The sequence below is a fragment of the Aplysia californica genome, unplaced genomic scaffold (genome assembly GCF_000002075.1).
Source record: "Aplysia californica isolate F4 #8 unplaced genomic scaffold, AplCal3.0 scaffold00058, whole genome shotgun sequence".
Classification (NCBI taxonomy): domain Eukaryota; kingdom Metazoa; phylum Mollusca; class Gastropoda; order Aplysiida; family Aplysiidae; genus Aplysia; species Aplysia californica.
The window spans coordinates 1,441,586-1,465,424 of NW_004797328.1; the positions used below are offsets into that span (position 1 = coordinate 1,441,586).

The 23,839-nt window shown below is 41.7% G+C and overlaps 2 protein-coding genes across 2 annotated transcripts in view; one reads left to right on the top strand and one right to left on the bottom strand.

The window, feature by feature from the left end:
- Positions 1–11,691, top strand: part of LOC101848573 (ankyrin repeat and IBR domain-containing protein 1) — a 32,679-nt gene extending 20,988 nt beyond the window's left edge. Inside the window, exons 18-23 of the mRNA XM_005093127.3 lie at positions 1,667–1,882; positions 2,231–2,396; positions 5,105–5,233; positions 6,223–6,343; positions 7,298–7,470; positions 9,392–11,691. Of these exons, the coding sequence (XP_005093184.1) occupies positions 1,667–1,882; positions 2,231–2,396; positions 5,105–5,233; positions 6,223–6,343; positions 7,298–7,470; positions 9,392–11,403 (2,817 nt within the window). The 3' untranslated portion in view covers positions 11,404–11,691. The remainder of the gene's footprint in view (positions 1–1,666; positions 1,883–2,230; positions 2,397–5,104; positions 5,234–6,222; positions 6,344–7,297; positions 7,471–9,391) is intronic.
- Positions 11,692–20,455: 8,764 nt separating this feature from the next.
- The window catches only part of LOC101848806 (pre-mRNA-splicing factor CWC22 homolog), a 37,482-nt gene continuing 34,098 nt past the window's right edge, over positions 20,456–23,839 (bottom strand). The window contains exon 20 of the mRNA XM_005093128.3: positions 20,456–23,495. Within this exon, the coding sequence (XP_005093185.1) occupies positions 21,781–23,495 (1,715 nt within the window). The 3' untranslated portion in view covers positions 20,456–21,780. The remainder of the gene's footprint in view (positions 23,496–23,839) is intronic.

The following is a 23,839-nucleotide window of genomic DNA, read 5'->3' on the forward strand; positions in this document are numbered from 1 at the left end:
GAGAAGAACATTTTTTTGCCACTGTCCGGTTTTTAACTCAGGACCTTTTGAATGAAAGGCGAACCCCTTACCTCTAGACCACGAGAGCCCCTGGCTATTATTTATTATTCTTATTATCACTCTAGTAATACCTCTAATCTTTGACACTTATATGACCTATTTGTGTTTACAAGTGCCGCACAACTCTTACTAAAACTAAAACTTTCCTCTCAGTATGTGATGTTGTCTGTGAGTGGTTGAGGGGTCCCCTGGTATAGGGTGCTCAAATATATATTGTTCGTGTCTCTCCACCTTCTTTTTTGGGTTTGTTACTCTCTTGTAACACCTGTAGTCTTTGACACTTTATATTACCTAACTGTTGGAAGTGCTGTAAAACTCTTCCTAAAACAAAACTAAGCAGTAACACCTCTAATCTTCAGCACTTTGTATGCTCCTTCTTTCCTTTTAAAAAACTATCTTCTTTCTCTCTCCTCCTCCTTTTTTTGTGTTTGTTACTCTCCTGTAACACCTCTAATCTTCAGCGCTTATAATATGACCTTATTGTGTTGCAAGTGCTGTAAAACTTACTAAAACAAAAACTTTATGAAAAGTTAAAACTTTCCTTTCAGTATGTGATATTGTCCTACTGTTTTCCCTCAGACGGTCTCGCCTCTTAAATAACCTAACAGTGCTGACAGGGTCGTTATACCCATACCATGGGTGTTTGGCGGGTGCTCTGATGTGGTTTGCTCCTTCTTTTCTATCAAATGTCTATCGTCCTGATCTCTCCTCCTTTTTTATTTTTGTTACTCTCTTGTAAGGCCTGTAATCTTCGTCACTTATATGACCTTAATGTGTTGCAAGTGCCGTAAAACTTTTACTGAAGCAAACAAAACAAACAAACAAGAAAACTAGAACTTTCCTTTCAATATGTGATATTGTCCTAATGTTTTCCCTCCGACGGTTCTGCCTTTTAAATAACCTAACAGTGTTGACAGGGGCGTCATACCTATTCCATTACCATTTCCCTAAGATGGTCCCGCCTCTTAAATAACTATACCGTGGGTGGTTGGAGGGTGCTCTGGTATGGTTTGCTTCTTCTTTCATATCAAATATGTATCGTCTTTATCTCCCCTCCTTCTTTTTTGTGTTTGTTACTCTCTTGTGAACTTCCAATCTTCGGCACTTATATGACCTTACTATGTTGCAAGTGATGTAAAACTTTTACTCACCCCCCGGGTCGGTGCTACTGACTGAAGTGTCTTTACGCCATTCCCAAAGGGGGGACATTAATATGTTCTTATGCTCAGTAGAATTGTAAATTGTAAATGGGCTGATTCATCAATATCATTCTCATAACTGTGCCTGAACTGCAACAGGGAACTGCCGCTTTTTCTTTCCTAATCCTTGCTATCGTCATTTTTCCTCTACTTATTTTGTATGTTTGTCACACTCTTGTGACCCACTATTTCCGGGATGCCCTGATAGTCAAAACAGACTTTGTGCTGTTGAAGCTAGAGAGGTGAGCAGAGTAAGCCCAATTCCCTGTAAGTTGACATCCACCCCTTGGGGTTCATATGACTGTATGCAGTTGTGAGTGCCGTAAAACCTGACACAAAAACCCCCCCACAAAAACCCAACTCTTACTGAAACTTTAAAATGATATTGTCCTACTGTTGTCCTTCAGACGGAGCTGGAGGAGTGCACAGAGATCCTGTCCCAGATGGTGAACCGGCTGTACCTCCGCACGCCGCGCAGGAAGATCATGGAGCAGGCCAACGTGGTGCAGCGCAAGAGACTCGAGTTCATCATGGCCATTGCGAAGGGCCTGGTGCCCCCAGAGACCCCGCCAGCTGCCCGCAAGGCGAAGAAAAGGAGGAAGCTGAGCGGAGAGGCAGAAGACGTAAGTGGGTAGAAATTTGTGAAGCGTGGTGCTGACTAAATGAGTTGCTTCTGGCAAAAAAGTTGAATTTGAAGATTTTTTAACCGATGCCATTTTGTTAAGTTTAACATGTCTTTTACTACTTCATACTCTGCCATTTCTTTAGTGGGTGGTTGGCGGCTGCTCTGGTGTGTTTTGCTTCTTCTTTCTTATCAAGCATCTATTGTCTTTGTCTCTCCTTTTTTTTTGTGTATGTTTCTCTCTTGTAACGCATAATCTATTCTTCGGCACTTATATGACCTTATTGTGTTGCAAATGCCGTAAAACTCTTACTAAAATGAAGAAAAAAATTTTTTTCTTTTAATCCAGGAGGATTTGCATCGTGCAATTGTTGCTTCCATCCAAGAGGTGGACCCTTCCAATCCGTGGATCAAAGATGCTTCGGGTCGACATACCAATGTGGCAGCATTACTGGAGTGGCCGTCGGATGAGAGCGAAGAGAGTGAGGCCGAGGGTTCTGTCACTAGAGAACTTGGTGAGCTGTGTGGAAGTAGAAGTCTTGAGGTTTTTCTGCTTTTGTTTTCTTTGTTTCTTAACTAGTATTATTTCCTAGCTTCGTTGTAGCATGGAGTAGGTGGATAGAAAAGGGAAACATTAAGTCATGAGAGTTTGATGGGAATAAGAAACGTTTTGAAGGGCTTGTTGTTACTTTGATTAACTCACTCAATCCCCTGAGTTTTTCCCGAAATTGTACCCAGATACCGGTCATTTTGGCTTTTATGTAAGGGCCTACTAATAACTAAAACAGGGCCCTGAGAATCCCGGGGACCCCCGGAATTACCTGGGAAATTGCAGAGACCAGGGAATGCCCCGGAAATTTGAGAAAATCTGTAAATTGCCTCTGGAAAGCCCGACGAAAATACATAAAATTCTCGAATATTTGATAACCAAATCCGATAACGTCCTTAAATTCATTTTGCAGGCCGCAATTGCGATATTTATTCAGCTTTTCCCGGTCTGAGAGTACGTTTCACACGAACATGCGGCTCTGGCGGCAGGCAGAAGTGTTTGTGTGACACACAGCGTCACTTTTCGCCTGATTCTGTTACTTTTAGTTAGCGTGACTCAGCAGCCCGCCGGAGCTCCCCGGCTCGAGGTCACGGGGTTAATGAGCCCTGAAGCGACTCTGCCGGTGTCGGTCAGGAAGTTCGCGTTTTTGACTATGTTTAAAACGATATAACTTCTTCCCCATCCCACACAGCAAACCATTACGCGGATGTACTAAAAGCTCAATGTCTGGAGATTTATTCAGCGTTAGAATGGTTAATTTCTGTGGCTTAGTTTTTGTTCTAGGCAAGTGTTTGTAGAGTACCCAATTTGTCCTATTTTAGTTTCAAACTTATGAATAAATGATTGTTAATTAAAAAATGGCTCGACAGATCTCTCCAAAATCTGTGTTAAACTGACTACGAATATTATGTCTTTTGCCATGAGAAATCTTAAATCAGCGCGAGTAGTAATAGTCAAGTTATAAGAGAAGAAAGATGCACATCTGCATTTTTTAACTAAAGACGATTAGCGTTAGCTCTTATTTTACTATTAAGCAAGAGAAAGTTACTCTGCATTTGTTCAAGAATCATGCTGTGTCTGCGGCAGCCTGCATACAACTAAAAAGATATAATATAAGCGATTAAAAAAACAACACAAAACCGTGTAAACACGTGGGCAGAGATAAACTTCTTGTATCGAATAAAAATAATGACAGCTAGCACATTCATTCTTAGTTTTTGTGTCGGAAATATGCGCGAACACAGTTATGAATGTAAATGAATGTAAAGAAATCAGTCACATTGTCAGTTTTTGCAAATGGTCATAGAAACGAAAAATAAAGCTGGAAAAGTATGGTGCTGATTCAGTGTCCCTGGAAAGCTAGAAATTATTCATATAACCCTATTACGAAAAGTCATCCCTATTATTCAGTCAACTTAAGAAACCTAGACTTAGCGTTTTAACTCATTCGCTATGTATTATTTTCGGCTTGTGGACGAATTCTTTTCGGGAGGGCGAAATGAGATGATGACTAGTGCGCAGTTCACAGGTTTTTGGGGCCATAAATTCAAATAAATATCAACATATTATATACCAACATTTTCAGTATGGTTTGTAGAATACATCTGCATTATTCATTTGCGTATTTTTCAACTTTGGTTCCTGTAAGAGGCGATTATGCAACACAATTGTGATTGGATGCGGATAAAATTGGAAAATAAAAAATGTATAATCTCAGGTGAAACTAAAAAAATATGTTTGCACCTAGTCAAATGATACATCAAAATAACCATAACTGTATATAGAACAGGTAAATATTGAAAAATGTGCAGTTATTTACATACATTCCATGATATTTGTACATTTGGATCATTCCATCCGATATTGAAAAAAATTTTTTAAAAAATAATCTTGAAAGACGATCACAAACAGATAAAAACCCACTCGTATCTAATATGGAATTATTCAGAATTGCATTTGGAATAAACCTATACATGTCTTGAGTGGCATCTTTGGGGTCATTTCATCAAAAAGTATTGATTTTGGGGAGAAAAACATATTTTGACAATTTAGATCTAGACCTAGATCTGGCACTCAAAAATATTGATTTCTAAATAACAGTGCATTGGCAATATGAGTCCAATCGTATCAATATTATAAAAAAAGAGTCCTACACTTCTTTAGTGGGCAAAATAATGATATATTTTGTTGTGTAAAATTGCTAAGACTGGTGTCCGGGCTATAATTTTGGCATCGCGATAAAACAAAGTCGAATAAACTACGAAATCGCGTTTCAAAATTGAATCTAAACTTTCGATTTTCAGTGGAAATGCTTGACCCGGAAGTCAACATTATATTATGACCTTTATTTTTACATGGATATGCGGATTGGAATAGAATCTAACCTAAAATTGAAGATCGGTTCTCGAGCCGCCAGGGGCGGTTTAGCGTACTTACGGCACATTAGCCGCGCCGCCCCCCACGGCTCGGCGTAGCAAATGAGTTAAGAGGGTACTTTCTCTCTTTTTTTCTATGTCGACTTAAATGGTTGGAAAATTATGTTGTTTTTTTTGTCCGATCAGGGTAAAAAAACCCTCAGAAACCAAAAAAGCGTGAGCTGCCAATTCTAGCAGGAGATGAGAGATTTGTAGAAACAGTATTACACCATCATTCTTTTCTTACTTATCCTTCCAGGCAAGTGTCACCGGGCCGGTTGCAATCGTGTGCGTGCCAGGAACCCGAGGACGAAGGAACTTCACAATCACTGCAGCCGCTGGTGCATGCTGGTAGATAAAGACGAGGTGCAGAGGAGAGAAGCCGAAGGCAAGCGAGCTTTGTATTTCTTTTTTGTATTTATTCCTCAGTCTTAGATGACCAAGGGGGAACCTAGGATGATTAGGCCACCACTTTTCTCCATCCATCTCTATTTTCAGCCTTTTGAAGGGCGTCACCAAACTTTAAGCCTGTCCATTCCGCTGCATGCCTCTCTATAACGACATCGTCGGAACAGAAAAAAATGTTGTTTTTGAGGGTTGTCGTTATAGAGAGGCAACCAAAAATATTACTAATGATATATAATTAAAAAATCGGGACCTGGGCACCATGTGGCTATGCAGAGGATGTCGTTATATCGAAGGTCGTTAAAGAGAGGCTGCACTGTATTTTTGGGGGGTATTTATCCCTTAGTCTTGGATGACCACAGGGGAACCAAGGATGATTGGGCCACCATCCCTCTCTATTTTCAGCCTTTTGAAGGGCTTCACCGAACTTACTTGTCCATTCAGTTATGTTGTCTTCCCATCTCTTTTTCTGTCTGCCTTTCCTTCTCCCTCCTTGTACTGCACCCTTAGGATCTTCTTTGCAAGTCCTGTTGATTTTGTCCCTCACTTCCTCATTTGTAACATGGACTCTATCGTCCTTATTTCTCCCCCTTCTTTTCTTTTTTTGTTAGTTTCTAGTTACACCTGTAATCTTTGGCTCTCGTATGACCTTTTTGTGTTGCAAGTGCTGCAAAACTCTGACTAAGCAGGTGGTTGGTGGGTGCTTTGGTTTGCTTCTTCATTCCAATCAAATGTCTTTTGTCCAAATCTGTCTTCTTTTTTGTGTTTGTTACTGTTTTGTAACACCTTCTAATCTTTGACACTTTTATGACCTAATTCTGTTGCAAGTACCGTAAAACGTTTACTCAAAACACTTTGTGCCTTGTACACTGTTGGGTTGGTAAATAGGATTATATAGCAGAATACTAAAACTTACAAACTATCTGATAAGTATGTATGTGTGACTGTGTGTGTGTGTGTGTGTGTCTCCAGGCCTCTCGGAGATTGTCCTAGATGAGCACATGGAGCTGCTGAGGGCCTTGGAGATGTCGCGTCTGCAGTTCCTGAGGGACAGCGGTCTGCTCTGTACTACAGACGACCAAACGGAGCAGCAGTGAGTACCAGCGTCGGTGGTCTAGGGGTTAGCAGGGATGGGCAGGTACGGGTACCCAGTACCGGAAATCCCGGTTCGACCGGAGGAGGTGTCAGTACGGGCACCATGCCTTCAGTACTGGTCCTGGGAAGGAGCCGACACCAACGTTTTTTTACCGGCCGAAGTGTGTAGGCCCAGCAGCTGTGATGTCAGATGCACAACGCAACGGGTGACCTTGTGCTGGGTTTTCGCCGGTACCGCCCAGCACGAGTGGTTATTCTGTTGGGCTCACAACCGAAAGGTTGCAGGTCAGAACTCCAAAGGTCCTACTTCTTTTCTTTCCCTTTTGTTATTCTTATCTGTCTTGCCTCTTCCCTACACTATAATATGATTGTTATGGCGTTGATGTGCTTCTCTTTACTCAAACTCAAACTAGACCTCAGAGGGTGGTTAGTGGGTGCCCTAGTGTGGTTTGCTCCTTCTTTCCTGTCAAACATCATCATCGTGATCTTTCCTCCTTTTTTGTGTTTGTTACTCTCTTGTAACAAGTGGGTGCGATGGCAGAGCGGTTAGTGCGCTCGTTTCCGAAGCAAAAAGTCGGGGTTCGAGCCTCGGTTCGGACACAAATTTTTTTCACCCCCTCCTGCTCACCCAGCAGTAATGGGTACCTGACTTGGAGTTGAGGAAGTAAAGGTGGCGTGGAAAGGAACTGGCCACCCTACCACAATAATGCTGAAGGCCCAGGAAGTTGTCTCACTAACAAGGCAATCCCCAATGTCCAGATCGGATGTGGGAACAACTTTACTTTACTCTCTTGTAATATCTCTAATCTTCGGCACTTATATGACCTAATTGTGTTGCAAGTGCTCTCTCTAGTAATATATCTAATCATCAGCACTCATATGACCTTATTGTGTTTCAAATGCTGTAGTAAAACTCTTACTCAAGTAAAACTACAAAACCTTCACACCTCAGGGCCAACAAGAGCACCCAAACCTGGGCTTCCCGCCACCGGCAGCGTCCCCGCTCCAACAGTGCAGGCCAGGAGGAGTGGAGCAAGAGGAACAAGACGGGGCTCAGCTCCATGGAGGAGCTAGGCATCGAGTTACAGCGCTTCCAGGAGCTCTCCTCGCCCACCGTGCCCAGAGGTAGTCTTCTAGATATTGTTTTTTATTTTGTTAAAAAAAAAACCAGACAGGAAAAGATCTTGTCAGTTTGTTAGTGTTTGCCCACTGTGCCGGGAGGTAGACCGATGGAGACTTATTTATTTAGTTAAAAAAAAAAAAACAGACAGGGAAAGATCTTGTCAGTTTGTTAGTGTTGGAGCTCTTTATCGGCTGCTTGCACTGTATACTTCAGGGGAAACTGAGAATGTTTCTGGGTGTTCCAGGGTCTGTTTGGGTAATACTATAGATTGTAAAGTGCTTAGAGCTTGCTGTTGAGTGGGCTCCCATATGCATTTTACAAATGAATGCTGTTTACTTGTATTATTATTATTATCATTACATGCAGTACTTACTTGCCAGATATGTACTGCTTCATACTTGTTTTAAGATAATGGGCTCGACCTCGATTTTCTCAAAACTGTTTCTGACTCTCCAGCTTCAAACGACTACAACTTTGGAACCAAAGCATCTAGACTGAAATTATTTACACCTGCTTCTAGCGCTCGAGTAGATCTTTGATTTTCTACCCATTGTGTAATCTTATCAAAGTGTGACATGTGACTTGTTTTGTCGTATCGCTACACGTTTCTTTTCAATGCGTCTGATGATGTTCCTCAGTTCTGTGGAGTTTTACTCTTTTAAACGTTTTCAGAGATTTTTTTGTTTTTATTGCTCTTTCTCGATAAAGTCAAACAAGTTCCTCAGAATAATCTAAAAAAGGAGCACCTCGTATTTTGCCAGGCTTTTTTTGGTCTGTTATAGTAAGAGTTTTACAGCACTTGAAAGGTCATATAAGTTCCGAAGATTAGAAGTGTTACAAGAGAGTAACAAACACAAAAAAGGAGGAGATATTAGGACAATAGATGTTTGATAGGAAAGAAGGAGCAAACCACACCTGAGCACCCGCCAACCACCCACAGGAAATCTCCAAAGGTGTTTGTGTGTGTGTGTGTGTCTGGGCTCTAAGAGCTTCGTATCGCAATAAAATTTTCACAGCTTACACAAATGCATGTTTCATGCTTACTGGCCCATCCAATGTACTGTACAACAATCCTTTCAAATACATATACACCTGTAATTTAGCAATTTAAAAAAAAAAAAAAAAAAAGGGAAAATAAAATGTAATACGCAAAAATGCAATGTGAGAAGTGGTCATTTATACAGGTGGTTGTCTTGAACGTAATCATTAGAGCAAGTTCAATTGAATATACAAAAATGTTGTTTCTGCACAAGGCTTTTTAAGCGTCTTTTCAGTCTTTTTTTCACAGGTGGTTAGAGGGGGGCCACTGATAGGTCCTACATTACTCTTTCCCTCTGTTGTTTCCATTTGTCTCCCTCTATTGATGCTCTCAGTGGCTGCTATTTTGCTGGGGTGCTTCATTTTACTCCCTTGAATTCCTTAAATATGAGATGTGCAAAGACATTTGTGTTGTTCTGTCACTAGAGCCTGTTTTTCTTGCATATGTCTGTGTCCACCCCCCCCACCCCCGGGCAGTGCTACTGACTGAAGTTTTTTTCAGGCCATTCCCAAAGGGGGGATATTAACATGTTTTTATGCACAGAAAAATTGTAAATGGGCTGATTTATCAATGTCATGCTCTTACTGTGCCAGAATAACATAAGGGGGAACTGCTGCTTTTTCTTTCCTCATCCTTACTATCGTCATTTTTCATCTAATTCTTTGGTATGTTTGTCACTCTCTTGTGAACTGCTATTTCCGGGGTGCCTTGATAGTCAAAGCAGACTTTGTGCTGTTGAGGCAAGAGAGGTGAGCAGAGTAAGCCTGATTCCCCGTTTGGACTTTTCTGTTGACATCCACCCCTTAGCGCTCATATGACCTTATGCAGTTGCAAGCGCAGTAAAACCTTATTAAAACTAAGTGTTTCTCTCTGTATCTCTGTAGGTGAGAGGGAAGAGCCAGCACGCCGTGGCTCTGCCGGGAAGAGCAGCCGACGTCATCACCGCAAACTGAGCCAGTCAAGTCGGTTTGACGAGTCCAAGTCCACTGTGGTGTCCCGTGTGCCCAACAAGAGCGTGGAGGACTTGTACTGCATGGAGCAGACCCTCAAGGCCACCGGACCCGCTGCTCAAGGTCAAGGGAGAAAGTCTCAGTCTCTTACCATGGCAGAGAGCACCCAGAGTTTCCCCGACTTTAGCGGCGTGTTCAATTCGCTCTCTGAGATGTCCTGCGCTTCACCGGCTGTAGCTACCTGTGGCGGGGTGGGTGTGGGTGTGGGTGTCTGTGGTGAGGAGAAGGAAAGAACGTCCGAGTCCAACTGTGCCAGCAAGACTCTAGGCCTCTTTGGCACCATGTTTGGTGCCATCAAAGACCTCTCCGTCTCCAACATCCACGCGAGCGAAGATGACAAAACGAAAGACTTTCTCAGCAAGGATTTGGCTTCCATCTTTGCCGGATGGGACTTGGATGATATTAGCTCTCCCTCGTGTGAGGTTCACAATTCTTTGAGCGAGGCAAAACGGCAGAACACCGAGCAGAGCTCATCGGAGGCCGCGCTCCGACAGGACGTGTCCGGCAAAAGTAACATCGGGAAAGTTGCCAGCAAAAGTAATAAGTCGAAGAAAAAAGCTGTGGCAGAATGTGTCAGAGGGGACAGAGGAGTTTTTCAGGCAGCGGGGTCTTCTAGTTCTGGTGTGCATACTGCTAGAGATGACTTTGATGACAGTGGTCGAACAGTCAGACAAGTGGATCAGTATTGCCGGAGGAGGGCGGTGGGTGCCTCCGGGGACAAGTCATCACAGGTTGGCCCTTCGTTAGGGGAAGCGTCCCTGCTTGAAATGGCGGAAAATTTACTGCAGATGACAGCAGATGTGCGTTCTCGGATGTCAGAAGTGGACGAAGGGATTCGTTTTCTGGGCGTTGGCCAGAACAGTGACACTGTTAGTGGTCTGGGCAGAGAAGAGGGAGCAGGAGCAGGTGGGCGGGGTAGCTTTGGGGAAAAGTACCAAATAGAGCAGTGTAGTGAGGTCATAAGTGAAGCGGAGGAGAATGTCGGGCAAGAGGGGGATGGAGGTACTGGTGTCGGGGGGCGTGTTGGGACGAGTGATGAAGACGAAAAGACGGCGCCTTTCTCGTCCCATCAAAAGCTCGCTTTGAAGATGGACAACCTGGAGGATAGTACTGTGGTGACAGAAGATGAGTCCCATGTGAATGCGAGTCTATCGAGTCCCAGTGTCGGTCATAGACCAGGGGTGTCCTCATCTCCGTCGAATGGAAATTCTTCCTGCTTGAGGTCAATCAAAAGAGAAACTGCTGAGGTTGATCTGCCAACCGTGCAGGTGGGCGGAAGTTGTAAAACGCCATCTGCTGTTGAGTTGTGTGGAGATACTGCGGACCTCATCGTTGATGAGTTGGCTATAGGCGGCAGACGAAACATTTCGCTGGAAGACGGGGAAAGTCCCGGTGCTCGTGCTGCTTGTCTTCCCTGCGAGGATGCGAAAACTGAAGTCAGTGACGCGGGACTTCATGATAGTGCAATTGAGGAGGACAAAAATGCCTGTGTGCCGTCGGCAGCGGGCGAGTCAGCTGGGGCACTTTGTGCAGACAACACCATTGAGTATTCCCTGGTGAGGAAGATTTCTTTTGGTGAGTTGTTCGCCTCCAGCTGCTCGGAACTAGCTCCTGACTTGGAGCTCCAAAGTTCAGGTGCGGAGAGGGCTGACGATGGGGGCAGCGAGGACAGGGGGAGATGGGGTAACGAGTCTTTCAGTCAACCAACCGGTGGCGGTGGTTTTACTTCAAGTGCCTTGCGTGGAGAAGCCTTAGAGGTAAACGTGTTGGATGACGTTTGGGAAGATGCCAGCTCTTCTTTGCCGCAAGACGAGGGTGGTTTGCCTGCGTCCGAGGTGGATGAGAAGGCTGTGGGTGATTCTGATGTTGACTCTGTGTATGTGTGATGTGAAGAGAACTTGCTATGTTATGCACAAACATGTGAATTGTCGAAGCTAAAAGTAGGGTTGTTACTTCAGTTAATGTTGAAATCCTGTGAGGATTTCATTGAACTTCTTTGAAGTTTGTAATGTCTTACAGGGATTTCAACATTAGAAGACATCTTGGGATGCAAGCCATTGCTTCTCCGACAAAGCTGCTTGATCACTGTGCAAGCGGCTTAACTAATAACACAAGATGCGTATGAAATTAAAAACTCCGATTCAGATTAGATATGGATGATTATGAAAAAAAAATAAATCCCAGTAGAACTTTTTGAAGATTGCTTTGCTGGTCACTGTTTATGGATAATGCATGCATAGTTGAATTTTGATTTGACAATGTGTTTAGACTGATTTTGGCTAGCGAAGAGAGTGCTGGCAGGGCTTCACATGATTAGTGGAGTGCATTTTTACAGAGCTTACTTGTTCACCTGCACAGTGAAGGAAGATCTTAGTTGCTAGTGTAGTCTTCATAGGCAGGTTGTGGAGTATCTGATAGTACTGGCGGTGTTAAAAATGTTTGAGTGGTTGATTGTGTATACGTTAGTGTGTATGTCTCGTGTACACCCTTATTCCTGAAGCTTAAGTGTGTGTCTGGGGAGGAAAGGAGGTGAACGAAACTTCATTTACTGCATTTGACACAAAGTCACAAATGACATTTGCCTTCACTTGAAGGCAGCACAATGTGTAACAAAAACCATATTGTTATTATTATAATTATTATATTTTTGTGAATGTTGTTCATACGAAGAACCAAAAGTGATAAATTCATATAGTTAACCAAAGCGTGTGGGTGTAAAATTATAAGCAGGAACATTTTTAACCAAAAATGTACAGTTGTCTATTTTTGTTAAAGAGCTGCTTTCTTAGTGGTGGGAAAGAGATTCTTGTGTATGTCCTCATGAAGAATGTAGTAATGATTTATCTTTGTGCAGTGGGCTTTAGATGGGCTAAGACTAAAGGCAGGAGTCCAGGAGGAGATAATGTGAGGACACCAGTATGCTAGCGGCAAAGTGACTGAGCGTTGTGAATGTAGCAAGCTTTTGTCCAACTGGGTTCCCCTATTCCTGCTGTTTTGACTGGTTGCAGTTTTGTGGCGTTTGTGGCCAAGAGGTTAGGCTTCTGGACTCGCAGTTGTGAAGTTGCCTGTTCAGGGGTTCGAGCCACTGGCACTGGCCCAATGTGTGCCTGGGAAAGGCATTTTACACAAATTTTCCTCTCTTCACACAGGTGGGGATGGGTACCCAGCTATAGACAGTGAAAGATCTTGTCAGAATGATAGTGTTGAAGCGCCTATAAATGGCAGCTTGCACTGTATGTTTCCCAGGAAGCCGAGATTGTTTCAGAATGCTATCAGGTCTGCTGGGGTCATAATATAGATTGTAAAGCGCATAGAGCTTGCTGATGAGCGAAAATTTGTGCTATACAAATGCAATTTATTATTAATGATTTTGTTTCTGTGCAGTTCGACTGTTCTCACCTTATGTTGTCATGTAGAAATTTTCAGTATGTAAAAGGAAAGAAACATTTGACAGAAAATGCTGATGCTGTCTGGTTTGTGGAGTAGAGCTTGAAGGTCATCTATCTCTTTTGTCAATGTTTTCTGTTTAAAAAAGTCCTGGATGCATTTAGCTCAATGAATATTGAGATACCCATGTTGAACCTGAAGTCTTGTGGCCTGATATTTTTCAAAATTTTTCACCGGTTTCATTGCTTGAAATTTATAAGGTTTAGTGAATCTGGGCCAAATATTATGACGTTTGACGAGAGTTTCTGTTTGTTTCGTCAGTGTTGAGTTTGCCATCACCTCTTTCGGTCGTCATTTACTGTGACATTGAGTAAACGTTCATTGCTGCTTCAGGTATGTAATTCTATAATTATGAGTTTTTCTCATCATAATACAGCGCCTACTCTTGTTATTTCGTCCCACCAGTCAAGCTTGTGTCTTAGGGCCTGCAGAGAGCTTGCGAATGTGGTATAACGTTTGTGTGTTTGTGGCAAGGGATTTGACATTATAACCTTTCTGTGCTCAACAAAATATAAACCTGCACTCTAGATCAACATGCATTGAATTGAACAAGTAGTCACATGTGATGAAATAGAAGCTTTGTTTACTCGTCAGCGATGTGGGGATGAGAAAATCTCCCATGCTAGTGCGTAGCTGCGTATTGTGTTGAACAAAATGTACAAGGCCCACTTTGTCCCAGGGCTAATGCTTGTATCATTTTAGGGACATGCACAGAATGCGGGGGGGGTAACCTTCCTATCACAGTTTTGGTCACTGATGTGGTGAGTGATTATATGGTATGCTCAATCATAAAGGCTTGCTATTGCAAATGGTTGCCTCAGAATTATTTGTCCAAAGTGTACTTAACTGTAGAGTGCACTCTGGAAGAAATGGTTCGGAGGCACTGAAATGTTGAAGGGTCCTGTACAAGGATAGAGAGGGAGAGGTAGATGGAGAAGAAGTAGAAGGACAATGTCCCAGAAGGAACAGGCCTGAAGCTGAGCAATACTGCGAGAGAGTCAGGAGAACATTAAAGTAAGCAAGGAAGAATTTAGGGAGCTGATGACTGCTAAGTCATCCACCGTGCCCTCACAGTCACAGACTCTGGTTATTTGGTGAAGGGAAGGCTGTGTGTGTGTGTTGCTTTACATACTGACACATACATAGTGACAGGAAGTGTAAAGTTCTCCAGCGGCAGGACTGCACTGATTTGCACACCAATGTACATCTGACGCACATCATATGTGTCACGACGTGGTGGAATCAGGCGCTCGTCAACTTTTGGGCATTTGGAGTTATTGGTATCATCTGAAAGCTTATTCATTTGCTTTGCTTTCTATGAAAAAAACACCCTTTTATCTAGAATTAGGTACCAGAAACTAAATTTTCAATGTAGCTGTATGCCAAATTTATCAGTTCCATTTGAAAGGCCTATATCCACTGAGCATTTTGGTACCATTCTTTAACCTCTCAGTTAATTTTTAAGAAAATGGTATTTGTTTAAAATTTGATCAAATTTGTTAAAGTCAGTCACTGGCTGCAACCCCATGTTTGACAGACAATAAAAGAGTACCAAGAGCACTAAACATCTCCACATTAACAGAGTACAATCACTATAACAAATATATGGAGCCTAATTTTTTTCAAGACTGTGAGATCATTACAAATCAGTACTTTATCGCCTCAAACACGATGATCTGTCGTTATTTCGACAAAAACACCGAGCGTTGACCCGGCCGGCGCCGCACCGGGCCCCGCGGCGAGCGAGTCGGCTCTATCATGTAGTGTACCCCGCGTGCGGGGTCACATGCTTTCTGAGTCTCGCGGAAGGATTGATAAAAAATAATTCCAAGCTGATTACTTTATTCTAATAGGAAATAAGCTGATCTTTTATTAAATATATTTTTCAAGCCGGTATTTTACATATTATGGGTAAAAAGTGATCTTTAAACATTTTGACAGTATTTTTAAAAGCTTTCTATTTAGACGCCAAAGGCAAAACACATACCACGGGAAAGCTCGTGTAAAGCTCTACAGTTCTTTGCCAATGAAAAGATGGTATTTAATCATTCCTCGTTCCGCCAAGCATTTGAATGCACCCGTGTCAATTTTTCAACCAGCCGACCACGCATTCCCACCGCGAGGGGCTTCGCTTTCATCGGCGATTCTCCAGCTCCTACTAATCGGACATAAAAACAACTTACACCATTGTAACGAGGAAAAGCTGAACTTTTACAAGGTGTACGGCACTTGGTGTTTTACAGCGAAAGAGCAAAGAAACAGCGATCGGAATTACCCCGATTTCACCGATACCACGCGGTCGGAAGGCCGCGAGTGCCCGCGAGGCCGTGTTTACGCTACCTACTAGAATAGAAGTCGAAATATTTTCAATTGAAGGAGGTGGGGGTAGCATGGTTTCAGAGGTAAAATTATCGAGAAAATGGCCTCCAAAGTTTGGAAACTTCTATAGCTTGAGAGTCCTCGAAAACTGAAAATTTATATATTTTGTGCCATTAATCAACGTTTTTCAGTAAAATTCACATGGAAATGTGTTTTTATATGGACATAAAAGGTGTTCAGCCAAAAAACAAAAATGTGATAAGAATTGCTAAACTGAAGGAAAAAATGCCTGTTTCTTCGATTTCAATATTTTGACGAGCGCCTGATTCCACCATGATGCCTCACAAAAAACATATATAAATAAAGGTTTGCAGGTAGTTGTTATTTATTCGCACAATGTTTGCTCCTCATTTTTGAACTTACAGGCTGACATTTTTTTTCTTCAGTGAAGCACAAATTTGTACTGCGGTATAAAAATAACAAGAATATTAATTATTATTTTGTGAGATAAATAATGATCATCTGTTTGTGTTGAGCATTTTCATGTTTTTGTTAATGGGGAAACAGGCTGTCAAGGGTGGAACAGCTTTACATCTGAATTCTCTCTCTATGAAGACTGTATGAGCACGTCCAACAAGGTGGTGGAATAGGTTTTTTTGTTTTTAAAAAATTTCCCTCGACATAAAGTGAATTTATGCTCTGTTTCAATGCCAGCTGTGACCAGTGCCCAAATTTGAGGAGGAATTCAAATGTTCAAATATGATGCGTGCATTTTCTATCTTAGCTGAAGTGCAAGGGATGTGGGGAAGGGGTTTCATCAGGTTTTTGTAAAGGTTGTCATTGGTGGGTGCTACATCTTTACTGTCACTCTGTTGTTTCTGTCAGTGGTCAGTCGTGCTTCTCTGTGTTGGGAAATTATCATTGCTGAATTGCTGTGTTGGGTGTTCTTTCTGTATCCCAAAAGTATACATGTTTTTTTCTCCACCTTTTTGTCAAAGGTTAGCGTCATGTGGATCAAAAAAGGGAAAGTAGGTGGTTGGCATAAATTGCCCTGATGTTGTTGGCTCCTTCTTTCCTATCAAACATCTATGGTTGTTTACTCTCCTCCTCCTTTTCTTTGCATGCTATTTGTGAGGCAGCGTGGTGGAATCAGGCTCTCGTCAAAATAATCAAAATGCTGAAACTTGCATTTTTCCGCAGGTTTGTGAATTTTAATAATTTTTTTTTTTGGCTCAACACCTTTCATGCCCTTTAAAGAACTAATTTTTGTGTGGATTTGTCTGAAAAGCATTGATTAAAGGCACAAAAAATGTAAATTTTCAGTTACCACAGACTCTTAAGCTAAGGAAATCACTCATCTTTGGCGGCCATTTTTTCACTAATTTTACCTCTGAAAACAGGTGACCCCCACCTCCTTCTGTCGCAACTATCTCGACTTGTATTCAAGATAAACGGATATTTTTTTCATCCAAATAAAGACAAAGGAAAAAGCTTTAAGATAATACCAATAACTCTACATGCCCAAAAATTGACGAGAGCCTGATTCCACCACGCTGCCTCACATTTGTAATTCTCTAGTAGCACCTCTGATCTGCGGACTTACATATGACTTAATTGTGTTGCAAGTGTTGTAAAACTCTTACAGAAATTAAATTTATGAGGAAGAAAGTGGTTGAGTTGATACAACGGTATTCAGCCTGTGTGTCATACAATGGGGTTGTGTCATGAGTTGTGGCTTCGTTTGTATTAAAGTTAAAGTAGGTCTACGACTTGAAGAATTTTGTTATACATGTGACTCTAAGAACGTTTCTTCTAGGATAGTTTTCCTTGACAATTTTGGATTTTGCTTTTACTGCTCCTTCAACTTTGGTTTTATCATAAGAAACAGGGGTTGTGAACAACCTTATTTAATCAAGTGGCCTCCTTTAAACACAGTGAGAAGAGGTTCAGTATTCAAATCATTGACACATCTGAGAATTATGTAGGATTCCTCTACTTTTTTCTTCTGTTTTGTCAATTTGTTATCATGAAACTTACAGCCTGAGTATACATATATATATATATATATGTATTTGTATTGGGATAAATAAGCACTGTTCACATAGTGGTTAAGCCTTCAGTAGAATCTGTGAAAGAGACAACTGATGGGGTTAGGTTAATATTATCTGGTGACAAGGCAAACAGATTGTTTTCTTTCTTTCCTCTTTTTGTTGTTGTTTGAGTTTAAGATAAGTTCACTAAAATTCATTTGTTTTTGAAATGTAGTTCATGTAGTAGAGCCAGATGCTCAACTTTTAAGTTTTTAAATCCAGGAAAACTGATGAAATGTGGCCAACTGTTATTTTTCTGTTTCATTTATCTCCGTATTTGACCCGACCAATATGGATCAGTGCCTGTGTCTCTTTGATCTTTTTTTTTCTTATTTTTCTTTTCAAAAGTATTGATCTTTCTTTGAATGGCGTTGTGAAAGAGACAAAACTTACACTGCTTTTAAATCTTTACAAGTTCATGAACAGGTTATGACATTCTGATCTTGGCAAGTGTAATGCATGGCAGGTTTCTCTGTCATTTCTACAATAAGCACGTTCTTCTTCTTTTGTCTTTAAAAGTTTACACAGCTGTGAGAGGTCCTGGAAATCACAGAATAATGGAAGTAATGGAAGTTCTTTGTTCTGTTAATAGTAACATATAAAGGTTTAAAAATATATATATTTATCTTGAATTTAAGTAGAGGTTTCTTTCCTTTTTTAAAATTCACTTCCGAGTTCATTTTAATTTGAAAGTTGGGACTGAATTTGATACCAGAAGCCTACATTCCAAAACTGGGGCAGTACATTACATTTTGTACACACACGTCCACACAACCCTCCCCACCCCCTAACTAGAGCGAAGTACTTCACCAGACTTACAATGAGAGAAATAAGTAATGTTTTGCTTAAATTGGGCAGTGGCCTGACAGATTTCCGTTCGTTACATGAACCAAAGGTCTGGAAGTTTTATTTTATTTACCATTTTTCATGTCCTGCCTGCCCTGTGTGGGTGGATACATCAGAGTTCTCAGGATTTAGAAATAATGCTGAGGAAAAATATTCCCAATTTTCTTTGAAACTTTGCTTTAAAAATTATTTTTTTTATAGTTGAGAAATACAGTGTGATAGTGATCAGTGATAGGAAAACAGAAGTTATGTCCAGCCCGAAGTGTTTACTTTCTCCAGTGTTGTTCATGACCACTGTTTTATTTTATAAATTTTATTTTACTCCAGCAAACAAGTTAAAGTTAGAGCGTCGTCTTCTGATTGTACAAGCTTCCAGGAATTGTTCTCTGCCTAGCTTATCATCATTAGGTAGAGTTTCAGTTTAATTTTCATTGGTTTTTCTTTCTTTTTTCATCAAAGCACTTTTATTTTTAATCATGTGTCTTTAAAAAAAATTGGAATAAATAAATAGTGTGATTAATTATGATATAATATATTTCTTCCTTTTGTGTATGTGTAAATCAACACCATTTTTTTGGGTTTCTTTCTTTGTTAGCGTGGTGAGGTGGTGGTCATGGTGTTTCATTGTCAAAAGTTGGTTCCATTTTAGTTTTGTCACTTCAGTTACCGTCAAAGAATGTTCATTAAATTATAGTAAGTGCATCTCATTTACTAAGTTGTGGCTGTATCAGTCCAGTTTTTGTGTTTTAAAATGGATAATTACACTCCTTTTGTATGCATTTAATTTATTCTTTACAACAGATTGTTCCTGTCTGTTGTCTTCCCAGTCTCTATTGTATTACTTTTGTGTTTTATATACATGCGACTCGGTTGTTTAGAATGCTGTTTATGACGCAGGAAAACTAAGTCTAGGGTGTGATGATAATATTGGTTTCCCTTTGTGGGGATTTTTCTTTTTTTTTTTTGGTATCTTATTTAGATGTCCAGGTTTAAGTTTTGTGTGATACAAGAACGTGATTTTGACTTCAGCATTCAGTTTACTTCCTACTTTGATACTTTTGTTTACAAAGGCGCAAAATGTGTACTTCTGTCTCTGGGTCTGTGGCCTGTACTAAGTTGTACATGTACTACAAGAGAGCACAAAATCAAGCCATGCCTTTGGCTGAATGCATTCTCCAAATTTCATTTAGTTGTTCATAAATGAGTCTCTGTATCATGTTTCCGAGTTCTTTTCATTTGAGATGTTTGGGTGAATGTGATTTGTCAGACAGCTCGTTCTCAAGAACATTTTTGTGTACAGTGAGTCAGTTTGGTGACCATGAAACCGAAGTTTGTGTATAAGTCAAAAGTCTTGTCCTGTGTGTATCAGGTGGTTGGTTGGAGGGTGGTGTGGTTTGCTCTTTCTTTCCTATCAAGCATCTAATGTCCTTATCTCTCCTCCTTTTTTTGTGTTTGTTACTCCCTTGTAACACCTCGAATCTTCGGCACTTATATGACCTTATTGTGTTCAATTCCTGTGTGGCACAGCTTATTCTTCTAGTGTTCACCGGTATGCTGTACCCCAATCAGTAAGGGTTGACCTGAACAGGCAGGGTTGAGACATGATTTGAAATTTGTACATGATTAACGGCAGCGAATCAGAACTGAGAAAGGTAGCGTAGTAGCTCCTTTGATTTACGTGCGTTCAGAAAAGACACGGTTTTGCCACGTCGCATGTCAGCACACCCAGTTGTGTAGCTTTGATTAGGCTGCATGTCAAAAATAATTCGCCTTGTATGAGTATGAACTAATATATTTTAACAACAGTATACCTGATTCACACATTTTACAAGTAGGCCTATTACTTTACCAGGCTTGCTTTGAAAGAAATGGCTGCTTACCCTTAAATAACCACAGGGAAAACCTGCTCAAAGATAAGAATGCCCAGGGATGAATAATCAATTTTTCTGTGGAGCAATTCACTATTTTCTCAGAAGCAAATTCATACATGGACAGCTCTTACTCTTGACACTGCCGAATCCAAGCCTCTGAAGTTGTTCAGCTGTGACTTCTGGCGAATGCTCCCAATAATGGAAACATGTTTTTAATTTAAAGAGCATGAGTAGGACAAAACACAAAGTAACATTGAAAAGTAAAGAAAGTAGAAGGAGCAAACCCCACCAGTCTGACAGTGACACTGTCGGGGAGAAAACTTACACAGTATAACTGACGAAGAAAAAAAGACGCCGACGCAAAATGAAGCCAGCTATTGTCCATCATTTATTTCATTCAGTCTGAAAGTGCAAACATTATCATCATCACTCAAAAACTTCAGTCATACATTCTTGTCAATGTACAAAAAAGTGTAGAACCAAAATGTGCTTTCCCAAAACAAGGACAGGCACTGGTTCATTAAGAATAACACTTGCACATGTGAGCTTGTTTTGTCTTTGCAGGCTTATTGTAAACTACCCCTCCAAGTGGCTGGAATGCAGCAAAACAATACTTTCTTTTCTAGGGGAAACTGCTCTACAGACTTCTCAAAGTGTCACTTTCTGTAAGAATTCAGCAGGAATACCAAAAATACAACTGGAATAGCCTACTTCCACAAAAAAAAAAAAAAAGAGAGCAAAGCTTGGTTTAACCCCCCCACTTATTCTCTCTTTTAGGAGAAAGAAATAATGCCTTTAAATGTAAAATTCAGCCATCAAGTTTTTGTCTTTTTTTAAATCCCAAGGCAAAATGAAGAAAAAACATAGAAAAGGCCAATCCTGGCGATACAGCAACATTGTTTCAAATCATAAGAAAACCCAAGACATAAATCATTCATTTGTGTCATGACGTGGTGGAATCAGGCACTTGTCAATTTTTGGGCATATAGAGTTCAGTATCATAAAGCTTGTTCATTTGTCTTGCACTTGGCGAAAAATATACCATCTAACTTAAATAGAAGTCGAGGTATTTGTGATTATAGGGGGTGGGTGGCTTCCAAAGCTTTGAGTGTCTTTGGAAACCGGAAATTTACTTTTTTTTGTGTGCCTCCGATCAATTAATTTCAGTTATATCCACACAGAAATGTGTTTTAAAATGGACATCATATAAGGTCCAAAAAAAAAAGAAAAAAGTGCCAACGTCAAGTAAAATTGTGTTTTCCATGATTCCATTATTTTGACGAGTGCCTGGATTTCATTATTTTGACAAGCACTTGATTTCACCACGCTGCCTTACATTTTATCAATCCCAAGACCTCGATCCATAAGGACCAATCGAGAAAGTATATAAGCAAATCTCAAACTAACAGTTCAGCTTCTACTTGTGCTGTAAAATGCCCTTTCAGTTGCCTGTCGACCACTGGGGTTTTCCTCAATTTAACAAAGAGAAGAGAGGAGCTGCTCTATCAACATCGCAAGTGGGGAGAAATTGACAAATTTTCAACTCCCAATTATGCCATGGCCAGAACCCGTTACCTGTCAGAGACATGATTTTGTTGGATGATATCATCACAACCTGCCTTCTTTTCCAGGAAAATTTACAGCGTAAAATACTTGGTAAGCATGTTCCTTTGGATGTCTGACACTCAGATCACCTACGTCTATCTCGACTCCTGTCCCTTCCGACCCTCCCTCGTTCCCTGCGATCAGCAGCGTCCCTCCCCCCTCCACCACCTTTCTTCATTTTGATGATTCTCTTCTCCTGCTCATCAGCCTCTTCGTCTGAGGATGATGACGACGACGAAGATGGCGATGAAGATGAGGCTGATGATGACGACGACGACCCTGAGCCCTTACTTGAAGACACCGAACTCTTCCTCTTTCTCTGCTTTGATGTGTTCACCTTATCCTTGGAAGATTTACGTCTGTCCTTCTCCGACTCCTCGCTGGAGTTGTCAGAATCACTGCCGGAAGAGCTGTCTTCTTTCGAGTGTTTTTCCTGCTGTTTGTGTTTTGACTTGTCACCACGACCCCCTTTGTGCGATTCTGAAGGCCGCACAGCAGAGCCGTTCACCCGTGCCTGCTTCGCCTTGCGACTCGCACTTCTGTCGACACTGGACTCACTCTCCTCTTCCTCCTCGCTTGTCCTTCCCCGTTTTCTCTTTCCTTTACGCTCTTCCTTGCTTCCCCTTCTGGGGTCCTCTCTACTAGTCCGTCGAGATTGGTCATCTTCAGGAGCTCCTCTCTTTCTGTCCGGCCTCCCTCTGGCGAGACCATCTGACCCTCTCTCATGACTTCTATCTTCACTTTTTCTACCATCATTGAAGTAATCGCTGGCTTTAGCTCTCCCCTCCATTCTATTGTCCCTGGACCTCTCTCTACCTCTTCCTGCATTGCCCTCTTGTCTCCTGTCGTAACTGCGGCTGCCATTTTCTTCTAAGCTTCTCTCTCTCCCTCTGCCACTACTGTCTCTGTCCCTTCCCCTCTCCCTTGTGCTCCCATTCCTCTCTCGGCTGTCGTGCACATCTTGTCTTCCCCTTCCTCCTCTTCCATTCCCATCTTCCTCTGTCCGCCTTCCTCTTCCTCTGTCCCTTTCTTCTTCAGCTGCCGGTCTTTCTTTTCCTCCTCTCCTGTCTTCCTCCATTCGTTTTCCTCTTTCTCCCCTCCTGTCTTCCTCCACATCAGATCGTCCCCTTCCTTTCCTTCTCTCGTCCCCCTCATTTGATCTTCCCCTTCCTCCCCTCCTATCTTCCTCTTCATTTGATGTCCCTCGTCCTCCCTTTCTGTTATCCTCCTCATTCGATCTTCCTCCCCTCCTGTCCTCCTCCATATCTGATCTTCCCCGTTTCCTGTCTTCCTCTCCTCTCGATTGTCCCCTTCTCCGGTCCCTGTTTTCCAACACCTCCTGGTTTCCTCTTCTTTCTCTCCTGTCCTCGTCCTCTCTTTGTCTTCCCTTCCCTCTGTCTTCCTCTCCTCCTGGTCTTCCCCTTCGGCCCTCCTCCCCATCTCTCTGGCCACCACCACCACTGTTGGATGTATCCTCACCGCGGGCTTGTCCATACTGAGCCATGTCCAGCAGTCGATCAGCAATGGTCCTCCTACCAGAGCGATTCTCTCCATTGATCTCTGCGTCTCGGCCCAATGATTTCTTTCCGCTCTTTCCGCCAACCTTTGCTCCGCTGTCGTCAGGTTTCCTCTGAGCACTCTCTGATTTGTTGCCAGGCTTGCTTCTGTGTTTTGATCTGTCGTCACTTTTCTTTGTCCCCGAGGTCTTGCTGCTCTTTTTCCCACTCTTCTCAGGAGATTTCCGTCTTCTCTTCTTCTTTGGCTCTGCTTCCGAGTCAGAGGCTGAAGAACTCTCTGAATCTGGGGACAAAAAAAAATAAAAATTCACTTAAGATCACAAGTAGAAGATAGCAAAGTAAAGTCGACTACAGACGAGTTGATGTCATCGGGGGACTGAAAAATAGATCAACTCATCCAAAGTTCAACTTAACAGTTGGGAACTGAATAAAGAAGAAGTGCTGGGACTCGTGAAAAAGATCAACTTAACTGTAGAGATCAACTCAAGAGAGTTCAACATAAGCGGAGTCTGCTAGATACCACATGTTAGCAGGTACTAAAAAAATTCACATTCTAGGCACAGAACATGCCATTATAGGTAATAAAACTTCTAATGTAGCATTACCTGACTAATTAAATATTTAAGA